This window comes from Asterias amurensis, chromosome 6 (assembly GCF_032118995.1).
Source record: "Asterias amurensis chromosome 6, ASM3211899v1".
Lineage (NCBI taxonomy): Eukaryota > Metazoa > Echinodermata > Asteroidea > Forcipulatida > Asteriidae > Asterias > Asterias amurensis.
Window position 1 is genome coordinate 12,212,138 of NC_092653.1, and position 22,776 is coordinate 12,234,913.

General features: G+C 37.1%; 1 protein-coding gene across 3 annotated transcripts in view; it reads left to right on the top strand.

The window, feature by feature from the left end:
* LOC139938014 (uncharacterized) overlaps window positions 1-22,776 on the top strand; it is a 63,087-nt gene that overhangs the window by 27,428 nt on the left and 12,883 nt on the right. Inside the window, exons 29-45 of one of the 3 annotated variants that reach the window (XM_071933364.1) lie at window positions 517-645; window positions 962-1,078; window positions 1,896-2,018; window positions 2,585-2,701; window positions 3,520-3,636; window positions 4,492-4,608; window positions 5,556-5,672; window positions 6,886-7,002; window positions 7,629-7,739; window positions 12,861-12,980; window positions 13,567-13,680; window positions 14,432-14,551; window positions 16,119-16,232; window positions 17,728-17,853; window positions 18,631-18,750; window positions 19,863-19,970; window positions 21,514-21,630. In XM_071933364.1, the coding sequence (XP_071789465.1) occupies window positions 517-645; window positions 962-1,078; window positions 1,896-2,018; window positions 2,585-2,701; window positions 3,520-3,636; window positions 4,492-4,608; window positions 5,556-5,672; window positions 6,886-7,002; window positions 7,629-7,739; window positions 12,861-12,980; window positions 13,567-13,680; window positions 14,432-14,551; window positions 16,119-16,232; window positions 17,728-17,853; window positions 18,631-18,750; window positions 19,863-19,970; window positions 21,514-21,630 (2,004 nt within the window). The remainder of the gene's footprint in view (window positions 1-516; window positions 646-961; window positions 1,079-1,895; window positions 2,019-2,584; window positions 2,702-3,519; window positions 3,637-4,491; window positions 4,609-5,555; window positions 5,673-6,885; window positions 7,003-7,628; window positions 7,740-12,860; window positions 12,981-13,566; window positions 13,681-14,431; window positions 14,552-16,118; window positions 16,233-17,727; window positions 17,854-18,630; window positions 18,751-19,862; window positions 19,971-21,513; window positions 21,631-22,776) is intronic. The other 2 variants (XM_071933366.1, XM_071933365.1) reach the window with 2 other exon arrangements.

A 22,776-nucleotide genomic window follows, 5' to 3' on the forward strand; every position in this document is an offset into this window, starting at 1 on the left:
AAGCCGAAGCCTTGTGCTTTCCAATGAAACCTTGGGTTACATTCCAGGGTCACGCATCATGGAGCACCATTGTCTTGAAGTTGTGGTGCAAAAATGCAGTTGGTTCACTTTTGAACCCAAGTCATTCTTGGCCTTCAGATGGTGTGTAAACCTCAGGTTGTCACAACAGCTAATGGCAGAACAGAGAATCTCTTTACAGTAGGATTACCTTTTTCTTGGAGACACCCTGTAATACTTGTTGTTTTAATTTTTAACAAAGACACAAACTATATAAGTCAGGAATGATTCATGGCTATGGCTGCTGAATGTGCCGTAGCACCTTGTAAACCCATATAAGGTGCTACCCAACTGGGTCTCATAATCCATCTCTTCAATAATTTATTATATCTCTCTGAAAGTTTGTATAAACTCAGCGTCTTGTTTGTAGATACGTGCGCTATATAAGTTTTCAACATTATTATTATTATTATTATTATTATTATTATTTATTTATTTTTTTTTTTTTCCCATTTTAAGACTCTGGAAATGTATGCAGTTCCAGTCCGTGTTTGAATGGAGGTTTTTGTACTAATTCTGCTGCTGGGACGTACTCTTGTACCTGCCTATTTGGCTACTCTGGGGTCAGATGTGAAACACCAAACATAGGTAAGTTTTGGAGCTTGAGAAACTTTTAGGCTATAGTGCTCATTTCTGGTGTTTATTATTAATGCCTAGTTTATTCAATGTTGATGTGAACAAAGAAAACTTACTGGAGGGGGATTTGTACCTGTGGGCCCCCCTGGTCTACCAACTGAGCTATATTATTGCACATGTGTCAATATTATTATTAATATTTTTTTTAATAGGAAGCTCTGCCGGCACAGCTCTAGATGGTCCTGCTGGTTGAGCTTCGATTACGTTTTAAAGATTATTTTGTAAAAATCACTCTCATAATTTGTTTTATCTTTGTGTGTTTGTGTAGATCCTTGTCTGTCTAGCCCTTGTGTAAATGGACTGTGCTTGAAATCCTCGACATCAATCTCCTATGTCTGTCTTTGTGATACGGGTTACACTGGTGCAAGATGCGATACACCTACAGGTATTTAACAAACTGCAGTTACTGTCTTGTGTTATCCTTGATACTAAAGTTTAAAAAAAAAATCTTCTGCGCTTTGTTTTCATAGCAGTAACTGAAAGATATTTACAAAATTCAACAAGATATGGTCTCATTTCATACTATCAGTGATTGTCCAAAAGAGAAAGAAGATCAGTGAAGTCCTACTGGTTTGTTTTCTTCCTATTTTTCTTTTTTATATAATTTGTTTCTTCATCATTGTTTCATAAAAAAGAGTAAATCCATTAACATTAAGGTCACGCCCTGGTATTGATCTTAACAATAAATTGCGTCCCCCCCCAAAAAAAAAGCCTATGCCCGTTTCAACAAAAATATGCAACTTTATTACAAGATAGGATTTTAGATAAACATTTATAAATGGGAATAACAGTAAGCATCGTACGAAACGATTAGATTTGTCTGAATTGCCCCCTATGATCAGAATCAATCAAAAGTGTATGAACAAATTGGAATCTCAAAAAATCGTTGGTGTTCGTTTGAATACTACCCTCATTACAGCCAGAGATGTGGTTGATATTCGCTGTCACCTAGAAAAATGGATGGATTCAAACAATCTTGATGAAAATATTGATTTTTTTTCTCAATAAGTAGGCTTTGTACTCCGATAAAACTTTTACAGGCGACTTTGATTGTATCTTTCTTGAGAATTTCTTTCTTTAAACCATCTTTTTCACTTTGACAAAAACAGTTTATGATCCTTTATTAAAGTAATGGTAATTCTAACATTTTGACTTAATATGAACATTTCTGTGCAAATACTTTTTCAAACTCTCTGATACAGCTGGAGCTTGTAGTTCCAATCCCTGTTTGAACGGAGGTACCTGTGTGACCTCCAGTCCTACAACCTATACATGTCTCTGCCTTACTGGGTATTCAGGGACCACATGTCAAGTACAATCTTCAGGTAAGTGCCATCTTGGAGAGAGAACATTAGAGCGAAATCATCTCTGAAGTTCAGGTCAAATGCTTATTTGTATTGCACTATACGAACAGCAGCTGAAGAGGTATAGGTTTTTGTCTTATTCTATATCTTGTAATAATATTAAACCTTTTGAACAGGCAATTCTATAAAAAAAATAATAATAAAAAATAAAAAAAACACCTTTCAGTTTTCATCACTTCTGAGGTTACTTGCTGCATGGATTTAGATCAACCCTAACCTTTGTACTTAACCACCTCGGAGGCTCAATCGTGTTACAGCTGCCGGCGGGGAGGAGGTCATGGTTTTGTGGAGCCCCTCCTCTCAGAACCATTGCTCAGAACTCTTGACCCTATCCCAACGGTTTGATACATCAATAGCCGGACCCCCTGCCAAAAGAAATATCATAAATAAAACAATACAAAAGCTTTTTACAGCTTGCCTACCTTGAATGAAATTATGTAGTTATTGCGCTAGGGCTGAATATAGAGAAACTAGTTAAAATTAGTCCAGTAGATCTGCTAGCAGTCTATCTTTTCTCTTTTCTGTAGATCCTTGTCTTTCTAGCCCTTGTGTAAATGGAAGATGCTTGAGATCGTCGTCAACTTATTCATTTGTGTGTTTGTGCAGTGATGGTTACATAGGTGACAGATGTGACATCCTATTAGGTATTATATGAGGAAGTGTTTGTTCTGTACAGTTTTGGGGTTTTGTAAATTAACAGTTTTGTAAAAAAACCACTATGTTTTAAAGGCAGTTGACACTATTGGTTATTTCTCAAAATAATTGTTGGCATAAAAACCTTACTTGGTAGCGAGTACTGGGGAGCTGTTAGCAGTGTGTATTGAAACCACACAACTTGGTTTGACAAGTGTGTTTTTTCCTTCATTATTATCTCGCAACTTTGACGACAAATTGAGCTCAAATTTTCAAAGTGAGAAGTGAGAAGACTAGTGTTAGACAACTACCAATAATGTCCAGTGTCTTTATTATCAAACTTGGAATTTAAAATTGTAAATCGAAAAGGTTTTTGGGGATTTAATTGAATCAATCTGAAAATAGCCCCCCCCCCCCCCAAGACAAACAAAAAAAGTGTTTTTTTTTTCTTTCTTTCTCTTAGTCTTATTTTGTCTTTTTTCTTTTTTTGCAGAAAAGTATTTTTTCTTGTAAAAGGAGCTAATTATAGTTAAAAATAACAATTAGTCCCGACTTTGCCTTGCTGATCTGTAGATCACCCCCTCCCCAGTGTGTACTTTAACCATACTGAAAATATGTCGTTTCAACAGCAGGGAAGGAGGGCGGGGTGGGGAGCCCCTCCTGTTTTAAAAGAAATAAAATTGCCTAGTTATTATGCCTCTGCGGAGTATGGAAAACTTCTACGCTTAACATAGCAGCAATTTAGTCTTTTAAAAAGAGCAGCACAGGTGAGATAACATTAGTCTTACTAGTAGATGTGCTAGAAGTTTCTCTTTTCTCTTTTCTATAGATCCTTGTCTTTCTAGTCCTTGTGTAAATGGCAGATGCATGAGATCGTCGTCAACTTATTCATTTTTTTGCGCTTGTGATGACGGGTACCAAGGTGAAAGATGTGACGTCCTAAGAGGTATACTTGAATGGGTTTGTTCTGTATTGTATAGAGCTCTTGGATGTGACGTCACACGCTCAAAAAGCACCGACACTGTGGTCAAAAAGCACCGACACTGGGGTCAAAAGCACCGACACTGGGGTCAAAAGCACCGACACTGGGGTCAAAAAGCACCTTCGCTGGGGTCAAAAGCACCGACACTGGGGTCAAAAAGCACCTTCACTGGGGTCAAAAGCACCGACACTGGGGTCAAAAAGCACCTTCACTGGGGTCAAAAGAGGCAAATGATTGGACGAACTGATCGTTGTGCGTGAAAACGGGCGTGTCGGTGTAGTAGCGTTTCGCGCTATGCAAGGTGTCTATTGTTTTGTTTTTTAACCAACAGTTATAATGTTTATCTAATTTAAAATGTTTTTATTATTATTTTTATTTCGGGGGGGGGGGGTCGGATATAATAGTTTTCTTGTGAGACAGTTTAAAATTTAATAATCGTGTCTGGGAACTGGAAACAAAAAAGGTTTGAAACATTTCGGGATAACGATCTGAAATTTCCTCCATTTGAGACTTGAGACTTGCATACAACTATAGTTTTTAAAGAATATTACTATATAAATATATTTTTTTTTGAAAATCTTGACAATATCAATTTTGTTTTATTTGCATAGTCAGTCTATTCTGCAAAAGGCTTTCTTTCTGAAGTGCATTTGTTTCTCTAGACTGTAAAGCAGACTGTAGAAATGTAAAAGCATGTGCTTTCTTTAGACTTTTAAGTTTACATTATTTTCAGTAGAAATCGTAAAAAGTAAGCGTGTGCTTCTTTAGAGCAACAAAGTAGTATTAGTTGAGTGTTTTTTGTTTCTTACTTTTCTGTAGATCCTTGTCTGTCTAGCCCTTGTGTATCTGGTGTCTGCTTGAAATCATCTACATCATTCTCATACGCATGTCTTTGTAATAATGATTACACTGGCACAAGGTGTGAGATACCACCAGGTACAACATGTGTTTATATATTTTCTTAAAGCCGCCATCTTTGATGTTGAACAGTGGAAACTCTTGGCCAATGATAGCTCTTAAAGGGAAGGTACACGTGTGGTAGTTACTCAAAACAAATATTAACTTAAAAACTGCCGTGGTAACAAGCATTGGAGAGCTGTTGATAGTATAAAACATTGTGGGAAACGAGTCCCGTGGCAGTAGCATAGATTTTGAAATAGAGGTAATTTCTCACTAAAATAATAAAAGACTTCTAGCTAGAAGTATTTTATTCCTATCTGAAAGCACACAAATTCGTCCAACAAGGGTGTTTTTTCTTTCATCATTTTCTCCCAACTCCGATGACCAATTGAACTAAAATGTTCACAGGTTTGTTATTTTATGCATATGTTGAGATACACCAAGTGAGAACACTGGTCTTTGACAATTACCAATAGTGTACCTTCCCTCTAAAGGCAGTGGGCACCTTTGGTAATTGTCAAAGACCAGTGTTCTCACTTGGTGTATCCACTGAATAAGAAATCTTAGACTGTGAAAGTTAGGCTTAATTGGTCATCGAAATTGCAAGAGAATACTAAAAGGAAAAACACCAATGTTGCACAAAATAATGTCTGTGCTTTCAATTCGCCCAAAACGGCGGCAGGTATTTCAATATTTAAAAGTGGGAAATTACCTCTTCCTCAAAAACTATATGTAATTTTAGAGGGAGCCGTCTCTCACAATGTTTCATACTATCAACAGCTCTCCATTGTTTATAACCAAGTAAGTTTTTATGCTAACAATTAGTATAAGTACATACCATTTGCCTTATAACGGAACACAGTATACTACCATTATCAGAACACTCGATGTAATTTTACCCGCTGGTTCAAAGAAATCAGTCGCTACGACAAATTACTCATAAAAAGGAATAACCTTTTACACAATTATATTTTTAATTTTAGGTTCCTGTGACTCTTCTCCATGTAAAAACAATGCAAATTGTATCACATTACCCGGGAACTCTATCTTCTGTGAGTGCTTCAATGGATACACAGGAACATATTGTGAAGTTGTCCCAGGTGAGAATCAATCATTGTTGATCACCATCTCATTGTTTAAAATATGGAGGGGTCACCACATGAAAAAAGGCCGTCTCTAATTATTATTATTATACATAGGCATACATGGTAACTATCACTTACGTAAAAACTACTGTACCCAGACGATAACTGACAATAGGTGTACGATTACTATCATGTACGTACATGGTACACCTGCACTATTTTGAACGAACACGAAAGCTATTCATGTGCGTGCACGCAACTATAATGTACGTACAAAATATAACTGGTACGTGCACACTTACTATTTTGTATGACATGACCATGTACGTACACGATAACAAGCATGGACATGCATAAATAACTACCATGTGCGCACACAACAACTTATGTTTACGATTTATTTGAACGTATTAAAGAATTGTGTCTATCCTGGTTGCCTAAAAAAAGGATCACATTGGTGTCAATAATAATATAGGCAAGCGTGTGAAATTCGTGCCACCGTCCTTAAACTAAACGAAACTGGCCGAGCGGTTAAGAGCACCGAATTCAAACTCTGGTGTTTCTGATCAGCAGAGTAAGGGTTCGAATCCCCAGCCTTGACACTTGTGTCCTTAAGCAAGACACTTCGGATGGGACCTATGTAAAATAAACCAGGCACTTATCGAAAAGAGAAGGGGTTAGCCCCTGTGTTCCTGGCTGTGGCTGCTGTATGCGCTGTAGCACATTGTAAACCCTTATTAGGTGCTAAATAATTGGTGTTCCTGGCTGTGGCTGCTGTATCCTGGCTGTGGCCTCTGTATGCGCCGTAGCACAAAAAAACACCTTATAGGGTGCTAAATAATTGTGTCTCGTAATTCATCACTGCAATCCTATCTTTATGAAAGTTTATGTATACTCATCGCATTGAGTACCTTGTTTGGTCCTTGCGCTATACAAAACTTTGATATTATTATTTATATATTATTATTAAAAGTCATGACATCTCGCGTGCATAAACTGTGGGAAACAGTTCCCAAACCAGGCAATTCATCAGGTCACTCACAATCTCTGGTTGCATACAGGGACCTCATTGCCAGTCCCCGATAGCAAACAAATCCAATATCAGTGCTCCTCCCGTTGAATATTTTTCTGAGATTTATTATTGTCAAAGTCAAGAAGTATGCTAAGACACCAACAACCACAATTGGCTAACTTGATTGTATAATAATGTATGTTTTTTCCCCTCTAGATCTTTGTTCTGTGCAGCCATGCGAGAATGGAGGCACTTGCTACCAGCTTTCTGACTTCCATTATCGGTGTGTCTGCGCAAATGGATTCTCCGGGTTGAACTGTGGAATTCCTTCAGGTTAAAAACTTATTATTTATAGCAATAAATAGTTACGACTCTTGGACGATTCCAAAGAAATAATTTGTGTTCACTTTGTGTTTATGTGTCTCATTGTTGTGTTGTTGTTGTTTTTTTCCATTATTGTTTTATCTCAGTGTTTGTATTTTTGTTTATCTTATGTAACAATGTAATCTTGCTGTATTGTGCTTATTTCTTTAAGCATAATGTTTATAATAATTATGTAAACAATTTGTGTACATCATCTTGAGATTTGTGTGCATGTAAAACGCTTTACAAAAATAAATTAGTATTATTATTATTTATTATTATTTGTGCATGTTTATCCAAGTCACAGGGTCATTTATTTTATTGCTTTAACCATGCAGCGATGATAACTTTCGAGTTTTTTCTTTACACCCCACAAATTGTCTACTTCTCTTGAAATGACAATACTGTTTCAGTAGCTTATTTGAATCTACAACGCAAGTTTTCTTGGTGCATATACATTTTTGTTTTGCTCGGTCCATTAACAGCGGCCAGCCAAGAACCCGGTCATTAACTCGCTGTAAAAGTTGGCTACTTACACTGCTATTGGCTAATAAAGTAATAAATGTAGTCATCTGTATTACTTTCTGAACTTTCAGACGTCTGTGTGAGCGCACCCTGTAAAAATGGAGCAACATGTGTCAATGAATCACCATTATATACCTGCATCTGCACCGCCGCCTACATCGGCCAAGACTGCTCTACTCCAGGTAAGGTTCCTTATGGGTTTTTAAGGGTTGGCTTAATAATAACTATGTCTGCACTTTTATGATAATTGAGAGATAATGAGAACTTGCAGTATTGACACTCTTTAGTGTTTAGCTGCATGTTACGCGAGCAACGTAATCGTGAACGTCAGTTATTGTGTTGTTAAAATGTCACATTTTTAGAATACGTGAAGTTACCATTTTCACCTCATACGTGAGCATAACAATAACAAAGCCCCTAGTGGTGACGTTACCTAGAAACAACACAACTCTGAAGTGAATGTTCACGTTTTTGCTCACGTAACGTGCAGCTAAACCTCGCTAATATTACACAAGACTGACTTGTGATGGTAGCTGTGCTCTCAGGACGGACATTGTGTGGCGAGTTTTTGGTACTTTTGGAGTGTTTGGGTGCACCCCACAATGTTTTTATAAGAAAATTTTAAGAAACACTATCATAACACATGAGGAAGGTTTATTTTTTAGGTAGGAACTGCACTTGTTGTGACGTTGTGGAGTGCCCACCACAATATTATTAAGGGGAAAGTTTAAAGTTGAGGGAATGTATATAGACAACACCCGGGTAAGGCCCACGTTGTCGCTTCACTACTGATCTACTAGTTGTAGTCGGCAGACCTCTGTTGCAGACAACAGACATCCATCAGGGACAACTTCCTCTCCTCCAATATTGATGTAGTTTGTTGGTGATCATGTCTCGAAAGATTCTATCATACAAACTTGTTTTGAATGCCATAATGTACTCTTTCCAAAACTTCAGCTGAATTCCCCCTTACGGTATAGTTTCTCTTGGCTCTTTTCATCGATATCTTTACAAACATTGTTCAATTCCATGTGTAATCTTAAACATTCTGATCTTGTTAGTTCTTAATTGCAATCGACCACTTGTCTTGGGATCATTGCTCATTCCAGGTAAAATTTTGCATGCTTCCCTCAAATGTCCCAAGTGCCCCTCCCCCTTGGTGTTAAACAGACATTTGTATTGGGCGGTCATATAATAAATATTTGTTTTTATTTGTTTGTGTTCGTTTATTTAGTTGTATTATCAATAAATATTTGTGTATGTATTATTATTAGTAGTAGTAGTATTATAGGTTTTCTCGGTCAATTTCGGCAAATGAACAGCCAATTTAACCACCAAGCTATTCTATTTCGCGCGAAATCGAATGCTACTGAAAAGGGTCATTCGATTTCGTTTTATGATTAGTCAAATGTAATGTTGCGTCATTCGATTTAACAAAATAATCATTCAATTTAGCAGTTCATCAAAGCAGCATTCAAATTCGCAGACGTTTCTTGAGGCGTGTGTGTCTCGAAAAAGAATGATGATACATACGCTAAATTGAACAGAGTGCTAAAGGAATTTGACTCGACTCAAAACGAAATTGAATGGCCGAATTCTGAATCTGAAACGCAGTAACAACTGGAGAGGCAAAACAGCTTTAATTCCAACGCATGAAAATGAAATTGACTGCTCATTTGCCGAATTTGACCGAGAAAACTTATATTATTATTATTATTATTTTTTAGTGGAGCTCTAAGACTTCGGTTATTTATCACCAGTGAAAACAAAGTACAAACATCTTCAATGGAACATTATCAAATATACGATTAGATCAACACATTAAACACATAAACGATACAAGAGGCTACTTAAAAGTAACAATGAACAAGTTTATTTATATATTTATTTTGTAATAGTGAGGGCCTTATATAATGTATTTAAACAATAGTTTGTGCACTTTGTTTTACCCCTGTATGGGCGAAGGACAATGGAAATGGGCAAAGGTTTCGAGTGGGCATGTTCGTGCCAGTCTGCTCCCTTTTAGTTTCTCCACCGCCCTCTTCAACTTTCACACCCACTCAGCACAACTCTTTGATACATACCATGTATTTCAAACACAACATATAATTTGAGCTGTGCTATTATTTGTTTTGTTTTGGGTGCGCATCTTGAGCATTTATTTTTATGAGCGTAAGGAATGGGGTGATCTGAAAATTGACCCCGAAAAATTACCAAGGTTCTCACAACGGATTTGAGAGATTCTTCTCAATTACTCACTGTGGTATGCGGTTCCATGCTGTATTTTTAAAGTGATAAATTATGTTAAGCCATCTGATCATGTCCTCCTTGTTTCTTTTCATATCTCTTATAACTGCATGATTCCTGTTTATCATTTTTATTGTCTCCATCCGACTTTGTCTGGTCTTATTTGCTTTCAAACAACTTCTGAATCATTCTTTGTACAGTTAAAACAATCTTTATTTACGAAAGAATTTAAGCACACCAGCTCAACGCAATTATTATTTTGTTGGGCGGCACTGCACTCCAATGGCTTCCACGCCCTTTCATATCATTTTGCAGTCTTTCAATCTGTCATTTCAGACTGTGTTTTCATCCATTAATTTGTTCATGTGGTGCTTCTTCTTTGTAACCTAATTTTACGAAGTGACATATTTGACCACAGGGAAGAAACTGAAGAAATGTTGACCGAAGCTCGTTATTAATTGAGAAAAAAGGCACTTTTTTATTTGTTTTCAACTGTTCTTTGTGCGGCAAGTCCATTTGGTACATGATTAAGAAAATTCAATAAAAACATTTGAATGCAAAAAAAAAACTTGGCATCTTTATTCCATGATTCCAAAATTGCGCCCTCAGTTTGCCAAAGCTGGAGAACTGCGTTCAAACCTAACTAGGAGGGAAAATCGTCACTGGCGTCAAGGGGTCATTATAAGCCGTTTTTGACTCTCGGCTGAAAAAGCCGTGTGGCTGGGTGCATTTTTGACTCGAATTATTTATCACTAAATGCAAAGTTTGAGAGTAAAAAAGGTTATTAACCGGTATCTACGTTGTCTTTTTGGCCGTAAAAAGGTTATGGTTGAAATATTCAGATCATCCTTTATTGGCTGTTTAATGTTTTAATCACCATACCGCTTCGTGAAAACTGTAATAAACTCCTGGCAATGCTCTTGGCACATTTTCATTCATAATTAGCTAATGAGACACATCAATGTGAGCCAAATCCATGTCAAAACGGTGGAGCATGTTTCAGGGAGCATAGGGGTATCGGCTACTTCTGTCACTGTACCGATAATCACATAGGCAACAATTGTGAAACAATCGCTGGTAAGTTACATGCGGTTATGCCACCACAGCGCCCTCTTTCTGGCTTGCTTGACAGTTTAGAGCTGAGGTACTTCATGTTTGACATCTCCTGTCGGTTAAAATGTTATTGTCGTGGATAGTTAGTAAGTAGATTGGATATTGGCCTTCTCTGTAGTGTATATTTGTTACCGCTACCTAGTTGTTCTTCTCACTCATCAACTTTCTACTCATCACTAAAAAACAATTCATTATTTACCCCCAGCTTCTTTCTGTATGCTTTCTAACCCAATTCATGTATTTCCACTTCACTGGCTTATGTTTTACTTAGTTCCCTGTTCATGTTTGTTGTGTTGTCATTTAGCCTAAAAAAAAAACTAACCTTGAGAAAATGCCGCATTGAGTTTTGGGAAGAGTGCATTCTACTAGAATTGAATCTGTAGTTGCTACAAGATGTCTTAAAGACCTGCTTGAACAAAAATGTCAAGTCGTGAACTTTGCTGAATTCCACTTAAAATGTTGGAACGAGGTAGGGGTAATGCTCATGAAAGCCAATACACCGTATAAAGGGAGGAGATAACTTAGTACTAAACTAAAACATATTTGTATAGGTTCAATCCTACCACGTCGATTTCTCTTGATTTGGCTCATCACCAGTCGACAATACTTAATGTGATGGAATTCGCTGAAATGTCACACTTGTGTTTTCATCAAGATGACTTTGAAACTAAAAATTCTATTAATTTATCATTTCAGTTTCATTAAGTCGAAGATTTGGCACGGTTAAGTCGACTTCTTTGGTTCAAAAAATAACATTTGTAAAGATTAACATCGGGAGAAACTGATTCAAGCTATCTGTAAGATGACACTGTGAGATAAGATTTCGTTTAGCATAGAAGAATTCACTGCGTTCCTGGGGCACAGCAAAATGGATATGCTTGTTTTCTTTTGATAACATGTAACCATGTCTTAGTTATTCAGTTCAGATGGCTTAGTTTAACTCTCACTAATAAGTAGAACATCTTGTAGCGAAAATAGATAGATTAGCATCACCTTATTTTTAGGCGTACGACTAACTCGGGGGAGGGGGCAAGTGGTTACTAATTTGGGGGAGGTCAACTGCCCTTTCTTTTGGAAAAAACAGTAAGAGTAAGAGTTAACAAGATTTGGTATCCGCAATAAAAAGATGATGCTTTTGAAAGACACGTGACAATTAAGTTCCTCTGCCCCCACCCCCTACCCTTAACCAAAGAGTGTCCTTTCGCACATGACCGTCCAATACAAACTAGTTTGATTAGTATCTGCAACTGTTAAAACTAGAAAAGCCAAAGAGCAATTCTTTAGATTGTAGGTGAAATTAGTTAACTGTCTATTCTTAGTTTAGCTGATTTATGAATCGTAAAATCATAAGTAAAATATCAGAAAATAATGGCAGTGTAGTATAACTTTAGTACTGGCAATTTAGTTTGAAAAAAATGTTTCGGGGATACCGTAAGGTTGTGTGGAACCGAAGTGTTCATTTTGAATGCAGCGGAGGTATCAATTGCCTTCGAAGTCCACAACTAATAGCCTCTGCAATTTATTATGCCAAGGCAGCCAACAACCACAAAGGAGCGGAAAAATTCCTCCAAACCTAACTATTTTGCCCTTCTAATCCTTCTTCAATCTTTAAAAAAATATAGAAGATGCACATCGTCTTTTTGCCTTGTTCCAAGAGTCCGAAGAAATGGAGGCAACCGATTTCCAGTTTATTCCCAGATGCAGTTCTATTACATGCAGATTGTCTAACAGTATCTAAATCGCCTAGTAAATAAAGTCAAAACTAATGTGTGAATAATCTGGGTGTTTTTTGTTTTTTTCGTTTTTTTCTGAAATTGGTTGTTAGGTCTGTAAAAACACTTTATGTCATTTGGCCCTAAAATGTGAAAAAGTGTATTATTTGTCAGTTTCATAATGGGATTAACGTGGTTGTATATTTCCCCCTTGTCTGTCGCCTATCGCAGCGGGCAGTAGGTGTGACTCTGACCCATGCATGAACGGCGGAACCTGCGAACCTAATATGGCAGAGGACTCCTACAACTGTAGATGTCTTCAGGGATTTACTGGAGACAACTGCCAGACTTGTAAGTTTCATATTATTTCCTCTTGTCAATTTGTTCCTTCATTTTTTTCCTTTATCATCAGGATGGAAAGGTCAGAGTTCAGAGTTTGAAATGCAATCAGATATATTAGTGTACACCCGTGGAATTGTATATTGAAATTGTTGCCACCTGTAAATACATCTGAATCTACTTGACAACGTTGCTCACAAATTTCTTCAAAATTGAAAGTGCTTTAAAAGTGTTCCCTACGTATCCTCACCACACAGTAAGATGTTTTTTGGTAATTTATCTCGATTTTTCATCCGATCTTATTATTTTGTTTGCAGGATATTTTATTTATTTTAATTTCAGGAGACAGAATTTCTTCGTAGAAATGTTTACTTACTTGAACTATTTCTGAGTTATGCTTGTTTTTATGTAATTTGTGATTAATAATTTACCAGTTCTTACATAATCGTGACACAAAAGACTACCATTAGAAGTTCGTGGAGCTAAATGCATACTGTAATATCTAACCAATGTTTAATTGTGTGATGTCCATAGTATACACAGTTTGTACAAAGTCAATTATGTTTAAGTGTCTTACTCTGCCTCGTCAATGTTACAGCGGTCGATCTTTGCAGTCCATCCCCATGTAAGAATGGAGCAACGTGCGAGGTATCCGGGACAAACGTCTCATGTATTTGTCCGATGGGATTCAGTGGAGAGACTTGTGAAATGTGTAAGACAGTAAACAAAATGATTGACGTTGGAGATTATATTTTTAGTTTTGTAGTTGAGACTTGGAATTAAAAGACCGACACCAAAACTGATTTATAGACACCGGCCATTAAGACTAAAAGAGTATAGAGTCTTCCTTCCTGTAAAAGAACACCCGTTTCTAAACAAACGAACAATCTATACAAGTACGGTCAATATTGTTGATGTTAGTTACAAAGCAGTAAAGCTGCCGGACCTCAATGGTCCAGAAAGAAGGCAGAGTGTTCGCGTTTGGAAAGTTAAGTTTACATTGCTTGGCTTGACCCAAACTAACACAATATGCAAGACTACGACAATGAGCAGTTGAAGTTCTATAGACGATGTGACCAATGTTTACATTCAAACCGCCCTCTGTTCGCAAAACACTATATACGTCGTGTTTCGCCGGGCACTGAGTTGCCTAGTCACGGTAAGATTGCGTACACTTTCTAGCTGGCTCCAAAACACAAAGGTTTTGCCCACCGGTGTGCGCGCGAATCATGTTATGGTTTTCGTGTGCCGTCAGAGGTCAGATCGTCTATACAATTATAGTTTATTGAGTAAAAAGTTTATTAGATCCTAAAAGTAATATATCATTATCTAGCTATAACTATTGTTGAGTTAAAATTTAAATCTCGCTTTGGCCGTATAAACGAAGAATCTCTCAAAATGTTGTTGTAAAATGAAATGTTTTCCTGAACACAATTCCTTGTTATGTCTTTTGAATTGCAAAGCGACCCCTGACCCGTGTGCGTCATCACCATGCGACAACGGAGCAACATGTGTACTCAATCAATCGGATTCCTTCATTTGTAATTGCCCACAAGGTTTTTCTGGAGACCTATGTGAAATGAGTAAGATGTCAAAAACTCTCTTTCTTAGAATGTTCCTTGCATCATTACTGAGGAGGTGTGGGCTCTGAAAACTCCAGTGTTCTTTTTAAGAAATAGTTGCTTTAGAATCAACTTAGTTCAGGTCTTGCTTGTATGTTGCCTGAGTGGACAGTTTTTCCTTCACTGCTACAAATCATCCACTTTAAGTCACTTCATCCTTTCAGAGCATAAACTTAAAGCTGCATAGTTAGTGATGTGAAACTTTGTATAGTTATCTATCTTTTTGTAGTTGACCCGAGAAAAAAAAAACGAGGAAAAAAGCCCTGGACAAAAAAAGAGGAGAAACAAAAGAGAACACAAGTTTTAAATCTTTGTACAGCTTGACACAGAAGAATAATGACAAATTATTTTGTCAAATTAAGTCATATTTGGCATATTTTTTTAATCCGAATCCTCCTGTCAAGAAATATCAGTATTTACCTGTCATTGTCAAATTATGTCCTACTCAAAATTTGGTTGTTCAAAAACCTCTTTAGAATTTGTTTGACAATTTTATAAAACATCTGTTTTTGCCAAATCTAATGGTTGTAGCTGTAGTTATCTGGTGTGGTTCTTGTCGTGAATTCTCAGCATTTCAATTGGTATAAAGATAGATTACTTTAAACAGTAATTTGTGCCATTTTACATGTAGACATATCTTTAGAACAGTTGAGGTGTTATATTTCAACTTAGCAGGTTCATTCTCAATATTGCACTTTATGGTGGTTTTAATTTTCTTTGGTAGACCTTTTTTTCTCCTGGTGGTGATTACCGTCTTGAATTTGAAAATCATTTCGGGTGATGTTCTTCCTTTCTTTTATGTAGGTATCTGTTTTCTGATCATATTATAATTGGTGCGCCAAATATCTCTGGAATCTTACCTTTTCTGTCATTATTTAAAATAAACGCTGTGTTTTGTAAGTTTCTCAGCGGTTTTTAAATGTTTCTATATATAGGTATCTGTTTCTGTACAATCTACTGTGACAGCACTCTCTGGAATCTGACTTATTAATCTTTTGTTTTAGTTCGTTGTTGACAAAGACACTGGAGTTCTTGGTTCTTCCGATTTACACTTGCTTCCCATGGAAAGAAGGTCTGCTCGTATTTTTTGCTCGTCAACTGTGAATGTATTTCCACTGGGCATTTTGAAGGTTTTCCTTCCATACCTAATGCTGAAACTTTCTTCATTGCCTTCTCTCCATTGGTTTCTTAGCTTGTACGGTGGTTACGCTCCCTTTTTTGAGAGTCCTTGGTTTCACAACCAGGGCCCAATTTCATAGAGCAAGTTTGCAAATTTGCTAAGCATGAAATTTCTTTCTTGATAAAAACAGGAATACCAACATTTCTATTTGTTGCATATTGCTTGTATGCAATCAGCTGTTGTTTGCTTATCCTGAATATCATATGAACATTTGGTTGGTAATCCTGTTGTTATCAAGGAGAAAATTCATGCTAAGCACATTTTCGTGCTTAGCAGCTCTATGAAATTGGGCTGTGATAAAATAAATGACGTGTACCGATTTGATATTTTTTCTTGTTTGTCCAACAGTTGTTAGTATTTGCCAGTCAGGACCTTGTATGAATGGTGGAACTTGTGAAGCCAGTGGTTCGGGATATGTATGTACCTGCGCTCCGGGTTACATGGGTACAATGTGCGAGTTGTGTGAGTACAAGTCTATTATACAATATTAAACATTAAAAGCACTGGAAACTATTGGTAATTACTCAAAATAATTATCGGCATAAATTCTTACTTGGTAATGAGTAATGAGAGCTATGATAGTATAACACATTGTGAAAAAGGCTCCCTCTGAAGTAATGTAGTTTTCAAAAAAGAAGTAATTTTCCAGGTATTTGATTTCGAGACCTGAGATTTAGAATTTGTGGTCTCGAAATCAAGCATCTGAAAGCAAACAACTTCGTGTGATAAGGGTGTTTTTTCTTACATCACACAAATTCGAAGACCGATTGAGCTCAAACTTTCACAAGTTTGTTATTTTATGCATTTGTTGAGATACACGACGTGAGAAGACTAGTCTTCGACAATTAGCAATAGTGTCCAGTGTGTTTAAAAGCTGCAAGGGGTAAGAGGCAAATTAGCTAAAGGTTATACAAGATTGGTTGAGCTGACGAATTGCACACTGTAGATGTAATGTTTGATCAACCATATACACGAGAAAAGAAAATTAGGGCTTGAATTGAGTTAGTGACAAATAAAATTGTGCAAAATATTAAGAATGTAACAAACACCTTGCCTTTAATTTTGTTGTAACAACCGAAATCAGCTGTTGACTTTTTTCTTTCGAATATGACTTCGTTTGATATGGAAATATGGCAGACACAAAGAGAACATATCTACCAAACAAGGTACTCAATGCGCTGAGTATATACAAACACACCAGGAACACCTGGGCGAGCCCCTTCCCTTTTCGACAAAGTGCACTTGGTTCTTTTGCATGCGTTTCACAATACATTGGACCAACGTCTTTACGTCCCATCCGAAGGACGAACCAATGGTTAAGTGTCTTGCTTCAAAAGTGCACAAGTGTCATGGCTTGGGATTCGAATCCACGCTATGCTGATCAGAGTAGTCTTTTAAAGGAACACGTTGCCTTGGATCGGACGAGTTGGTCTATAAAAATGCGTTTGTAACTGTTTGTTGTGAAATACATATGGTTGGAAAGCTAATGTAAAAGTAGAATACAATGATCCACACAAGTTTGCGTCGAAATTGCGTGGTTTTCCTTTTACTGTGCGAACGAACACGGTCGGCCATTTTTGGGAGTCAACATTTTGACTCCCATAAATGGCCGACCGTGTTAGCCGACGAGGTAAAAGGAAAACCGTGCACTTTCGAGGCATGTTTGTGTGGATCATTGTATTCTACTTTTACAGCATCTTTCTACCCATATGCATATTATAACAAACGCTTTTCAAAGACCAACTCGACCGATCCAAGGCAAAGTGTTCCTTTAACTATATGAAATCCACCCAAGTCTCCTTTTGACGTTTTCGTCATCTAGCCATTCAGAGTATGTGGCCGACGAACTTAGGTAATGAGCTCTTACGAAATCCACAAGAAGAGATGTTGACTTCACAAAACGGTTCAACATGATTTTATTACATTAATCCAATTTGATTGTTTTTAACCATAACAGATAAACCATGCACTTCCAGTCCTTGTTTGAACAACGGTACATGCAATGAGGATAACACTGATCCCGATGGCTATACATGCGTGTGCCCTCGAATGTACACAGGAAACAACTGTGAAAGTCCAATGGGTAAAGTACAATACTATTGTTTTGAAACACTTTGTGGACTTAGATACATCCACACTGTATTTTGTAGTAGACCACAGATTGAATTGCAACAAATATCATGCAATGCACCTTATACTCAAGACTTACAGCAGGAAAAAATATTACAGGAAAGCTTGAAACTTTTTTGTTTTGAAACACTATGTAGACTTAGATACATCCGCACTGTGTTTTGTACTGGACCACAGATTGAATTACATCAACCATTACGCAAAGCACCATTTACTCAAGGCTCGCACCGGAAAAAACACAGCAAAGATTGATTTTGTTTTGTTTTGAAACACTATGTGGACTTCAACACATCCACACTGTGATTTGTATAAAACAAAGGACCACAGAGTTAATTGCAACAAACAGCTGTGTGCACTGACATTAAGCACTGTACACTCAGTATCTTACAGCGGGGGGGGGGGGGGATATTAAGAAAGCTCTCTCTATAGGCTCCAGTGCTTGTTAAAACACATTGGTGTTTGTGTAAAGCAATAATAAGATTCTTTATCCCAGATGCAACATTTAATTAATTTTTGTACGTATTTATACTTAATTGCTTTATTGTTTTTGCTCTGATTTTTTTTTCGTGACCGGTACTCAAACTTACACTCTGCTGATCAAAAACAGCAGAGCCTGATTCTCGCGTTCTTTTACATTCAATCTGCCAGTTTTATTCAGCAAATATCCTTCCTAGCAGCATCAGTCAATGTTTTGATATAACTAATTTTAAATTGTGCCTTTCCAATCCAGAATGCCCCATGCAGTATTGTTCGAATGGAGGCACATGTACTGTGGTCTACCAACCAGACGACACAGAGACATATGAATGCGCTTGCCCCAACACACACTCGGGTGACCGATGCGACACCGGTAAGAGACAGTTTACCTGTCAAATTAGGTTCTTAATCTTAAGATTCTAAATACCCTACAAGATTCACTAGTACCAATTCACAAGAGAAGTGTCTCTTTTTTAAAATACTGATTGAAGGATTTGGGTACTTTATCAAAATGTCCATAGATTTACATTAAACGTACAGTGTTTGAAGATAGTGATAGTGGAAAGCTTCCCTTCAAATATTACTTACTGAGGTGCTGTTGTTTTTGAGAAATGAGTAAAACAATGTAATGAAAATACGTTTGTAAATGCTTAAAATAATTTTGGTCTTATGAGAGCAAAATTATTTGTATGACATTGTTTAACTCATTACCCCAAAACTACAGCACCTCATCACGTAATATTTTGTCCTTCAAAAAGAACATACACCCTTTGAGTCGACAAAAGGATGTGGCACAACACTTTTTTTTCTGCGATAAGCCGGTTGTGTCCATGCCAAAAAAAGTTACAACACATACAAAGTGATGTGTTGTGTGCACCAACGTCACAAAAAGTGATGGCGGCAGGCTGGGGAATAATGCTTAAGGGCAGTGGACACTATTGGTTATTGCTCAAAATCCACCTCACTTGGTAATGAGTAATGGGGAGAGGTTGATAGTATAAAACATTGTGAGAAACGGCTCCCTCTCAAGTGACGTAGTTTTCGAGAAAGAAGTAATTTTCTACGAATTTGATTTCGAGACCCCAAGTTTAGAATTTGAGGTGGGGAGCTATTTAATGTAGGCCTATTGAAATATTCGTCTGTGCAGTTTGTTGATAATGGGTGGGGGTCAAGAGTTATCAGCGGGCTCCTAACCCTCCCCTAGTAATCCATTGTCAGTGATTGTATTGAAAATAAAATCAACTTCAAAATCAAAACAAACACATGATTAAGCAAAAAAAAAAAAAAAAAAAAAAAAAAGGGAATCACTAAACTGGTCAACAAATCCATGCCAAATGTTTTATTACAATTATTGAGGTTCCAGACTGGAACTTTTTGAGTCGATGAGCTCCCATTTATGAGTTAATGAGCCTCCAGGCTGGAGATTTGTTCTTAGATTTAATAGTTATCCTCATTTTCCAATTAATTTTACGTAATAATCTTCAGATCGCTGCTCTAACTACTGCTTGAACGGTGGAACTTGTTCAGTCAGCGACACCCTGGTGGTTACTTGTCAATGTCAAATGGGATTCTTTGGAGACAAGTGTGAAGATAGTAAGTTGCAGTTTGATATGTTTGCTTACATTTCAGAATCACTATTGGTACATGTTTGGTAATTACTCAAAACAAACATTAACAGAGAGCTTTTGATAGTACAAACTGTTGTGGGAAACGACTCCCTCTGAAGTAACGTAGTTTTTGAGAAAGAGGTTATTTCTCACTAAAAATAATAAAAGACTTCTAGCTAGAAGTCTTTTATTATTATCTGAAAGCACACAAATTTGTCCAACGAGGGTGTTGTTTCTTTCATCATTTTCTCGCAACTTCGATGACCAATGAAGCCCAAATTTTCACAGGCTTGTTATTTCATGGTTATGATGGGATACGCCAAGTGAGAAGACTGTTCTTTGACAATTACCGAACGTGTACATTCCCTTTAATCAAAATAATTTTAAACCTGAAAACTGACTTGGTAATAAGCAATGAAGAGGTTTTGGTAGTATAAACAGTGCAAGTAACTGCTCCCTACTGGGGCAATGTATTTGTTTTTTTAGAAAGAGGTAATTTCTCACTCAAGAAAAGACTTCAGGTCTGAAGGTTTGTGAACTTGTGTGCTGTCAGATACATAATTAAATACGTCAGGCCTGAATTACTTTATATAGGCCACTGAAAGTACTCCAGTTTGTGCCACAAGGGTGTTTTTTCTCAACTTCGATGACCAGTTGAGACCTAAATTTACACAGATTTGATATTTTATGCAAATTTTAGGATATACCAAGTGAGAATACTGGTCTTGGACAGTTATCACAGGTGTCAAGTGGCTTTAAGACGTGTACATGTACAACAGCAAACACTTTATCCCACTCAGCCCTATAATACTACGTAAGGGCCATGTTACATCAAGAAAATTGCATAGACGACCAAATCCGGTCAATCTCTGTGAAGTAAGAAAGTCATTCAAAGTTGAATGTTCACATTGATCTTGAAGGCAGTGGACACTATTGGTAATAATTAAAAAATAATTATTAACATAAAACCTTTCTTGAAAGGGGAGATTTTGATAGTATAAAACATTGTGGGAAACAGCTCCATCTGAAGCTGACGTAGTTTTCGAGAAAGAAGTAATTTTCCATGAATTTGATTTCGAGACCTCAAATTTAGAATTTGCGACGATCGATTGAGCTGAAATTTTCACAGGTTTGTTATTTTATGCATATGTTGAGATACACAAACTTTGAAGACTAGTCTTTCACAATTTATACCAATAGTGGCCACTGTCTTTAAGGATCAAGTCATTGCTTGAAAAAGTACGTATTTGCTACCGAAGTTGAAAAATGGCCGCCGTGACACTTTCTCCCACTCGGATCGCCTATAAGAGTTTTGATATGTTATAGAGGACATAACTCTGGGTATGAAACAGTTTACATACTTTCTGTTGCAATTTGTCAGAGGTCATATAAAATAATGCCTGGACTATAAATGCCAGAGCAGTAAAGCTGCATAGCTGGCAATTAGTCATCTGAATAATGGTCTATTATTTGAGAAATCCAATTGAGAAATCCTATCAATGAAAACTCATTTTTTTTGCTCAATTTAGCGGCACCAGCTACTTGTGCCACAATGCCATGCGAGAATGGAGCTACCTGTATGGATGTTATGGGCTCTGCTAAATGCATGTGTCCAAATGGTTTTAGTGGGGTATACTGTCAGACAGGTAAGTCTCCTGGCGGATTCTTTTCAAGTTAAATGTTCGTGCAATCTGATATCAAGGGAATTAAGTCGAATAGTGATGGTAAGGAAAACATACAGCATTGTTTATTTTTAGTCTGAAGCTTCTAAACGTGACCAGTCACTGCGCACCGTGCGGAAAAGTCCTTTATTTCATTTGCGGCGTATGCAAGACAGTCGCAGTTTTGCATATATAATGAGCTTGGAGGGCACATTTTCAAAAAATCATATCGTGAAAACCCAGCCATGTAAAAATACAAGAACGTGACGGTATGAATGAGGAATGCTTAATTGTAATGACAAAAACCATAGGTGAATTTTTAATTGTTCAGAAATAAGGAATTTTGGACTATAAAAATGATCATCGTTGTACAAAAATAACGGTCTCCGAAAAAGTCCCTTTTGTAGCATTTAACGAAATCGTGCAGACAAACCTTAATCATGTGTGTTCAGGTACATTATTCATCTACTCAACCGCTACTGTCGTTGTTTCTGACTCCACTTGAAACAGTCGGGGGCACCCTAAGTATCCGTCGCCGTCAGAGCGAACTTTCTCGGTATAAAAATCCGCCATTACTCAATGGTATAATGTGAGCCCGAACGTGATTGGTCAGAATGTGCATCAAGCGTGCCAACTGACTAATCAGCTTCTACGTAACAAAACGCAAGGCACCTTTGGTTTGGCATGATTCCTTGCTCATGTCATGCAATCACGGGGGCTTGTTTTGACAACAAAGGGGTGCCCGACTATTATTCGTTAGTATGGCGTTTGGCCGGGTTTAGCTTCAGTTATTATCTGATCTGTATCTTTACGTCTACGAAACCAAAACTGGCATAAACGCAACGGATAATTGCTATTCAGTGCCAAAATATGATGGCCTTCCAACCCAATGCTATGAATCCAAGTATATTTGAGTTTTAAAAAGAAATCCTTCTTTGTATTATATTGTATTGATTAAAATAAAATTAAAAAGGGTTCAAAACTCATTTGTTTATTTTCTTTTAACCAATGAAATGTTCAATTCCTGACCCTGGCCTTCTCCCTACTTATTAACTGTGAAATCTCAACTAAAAGCTGGAAAGTTTGGTCAGCTTCAAATTAAATATATTCAATATACAACACACAATAATA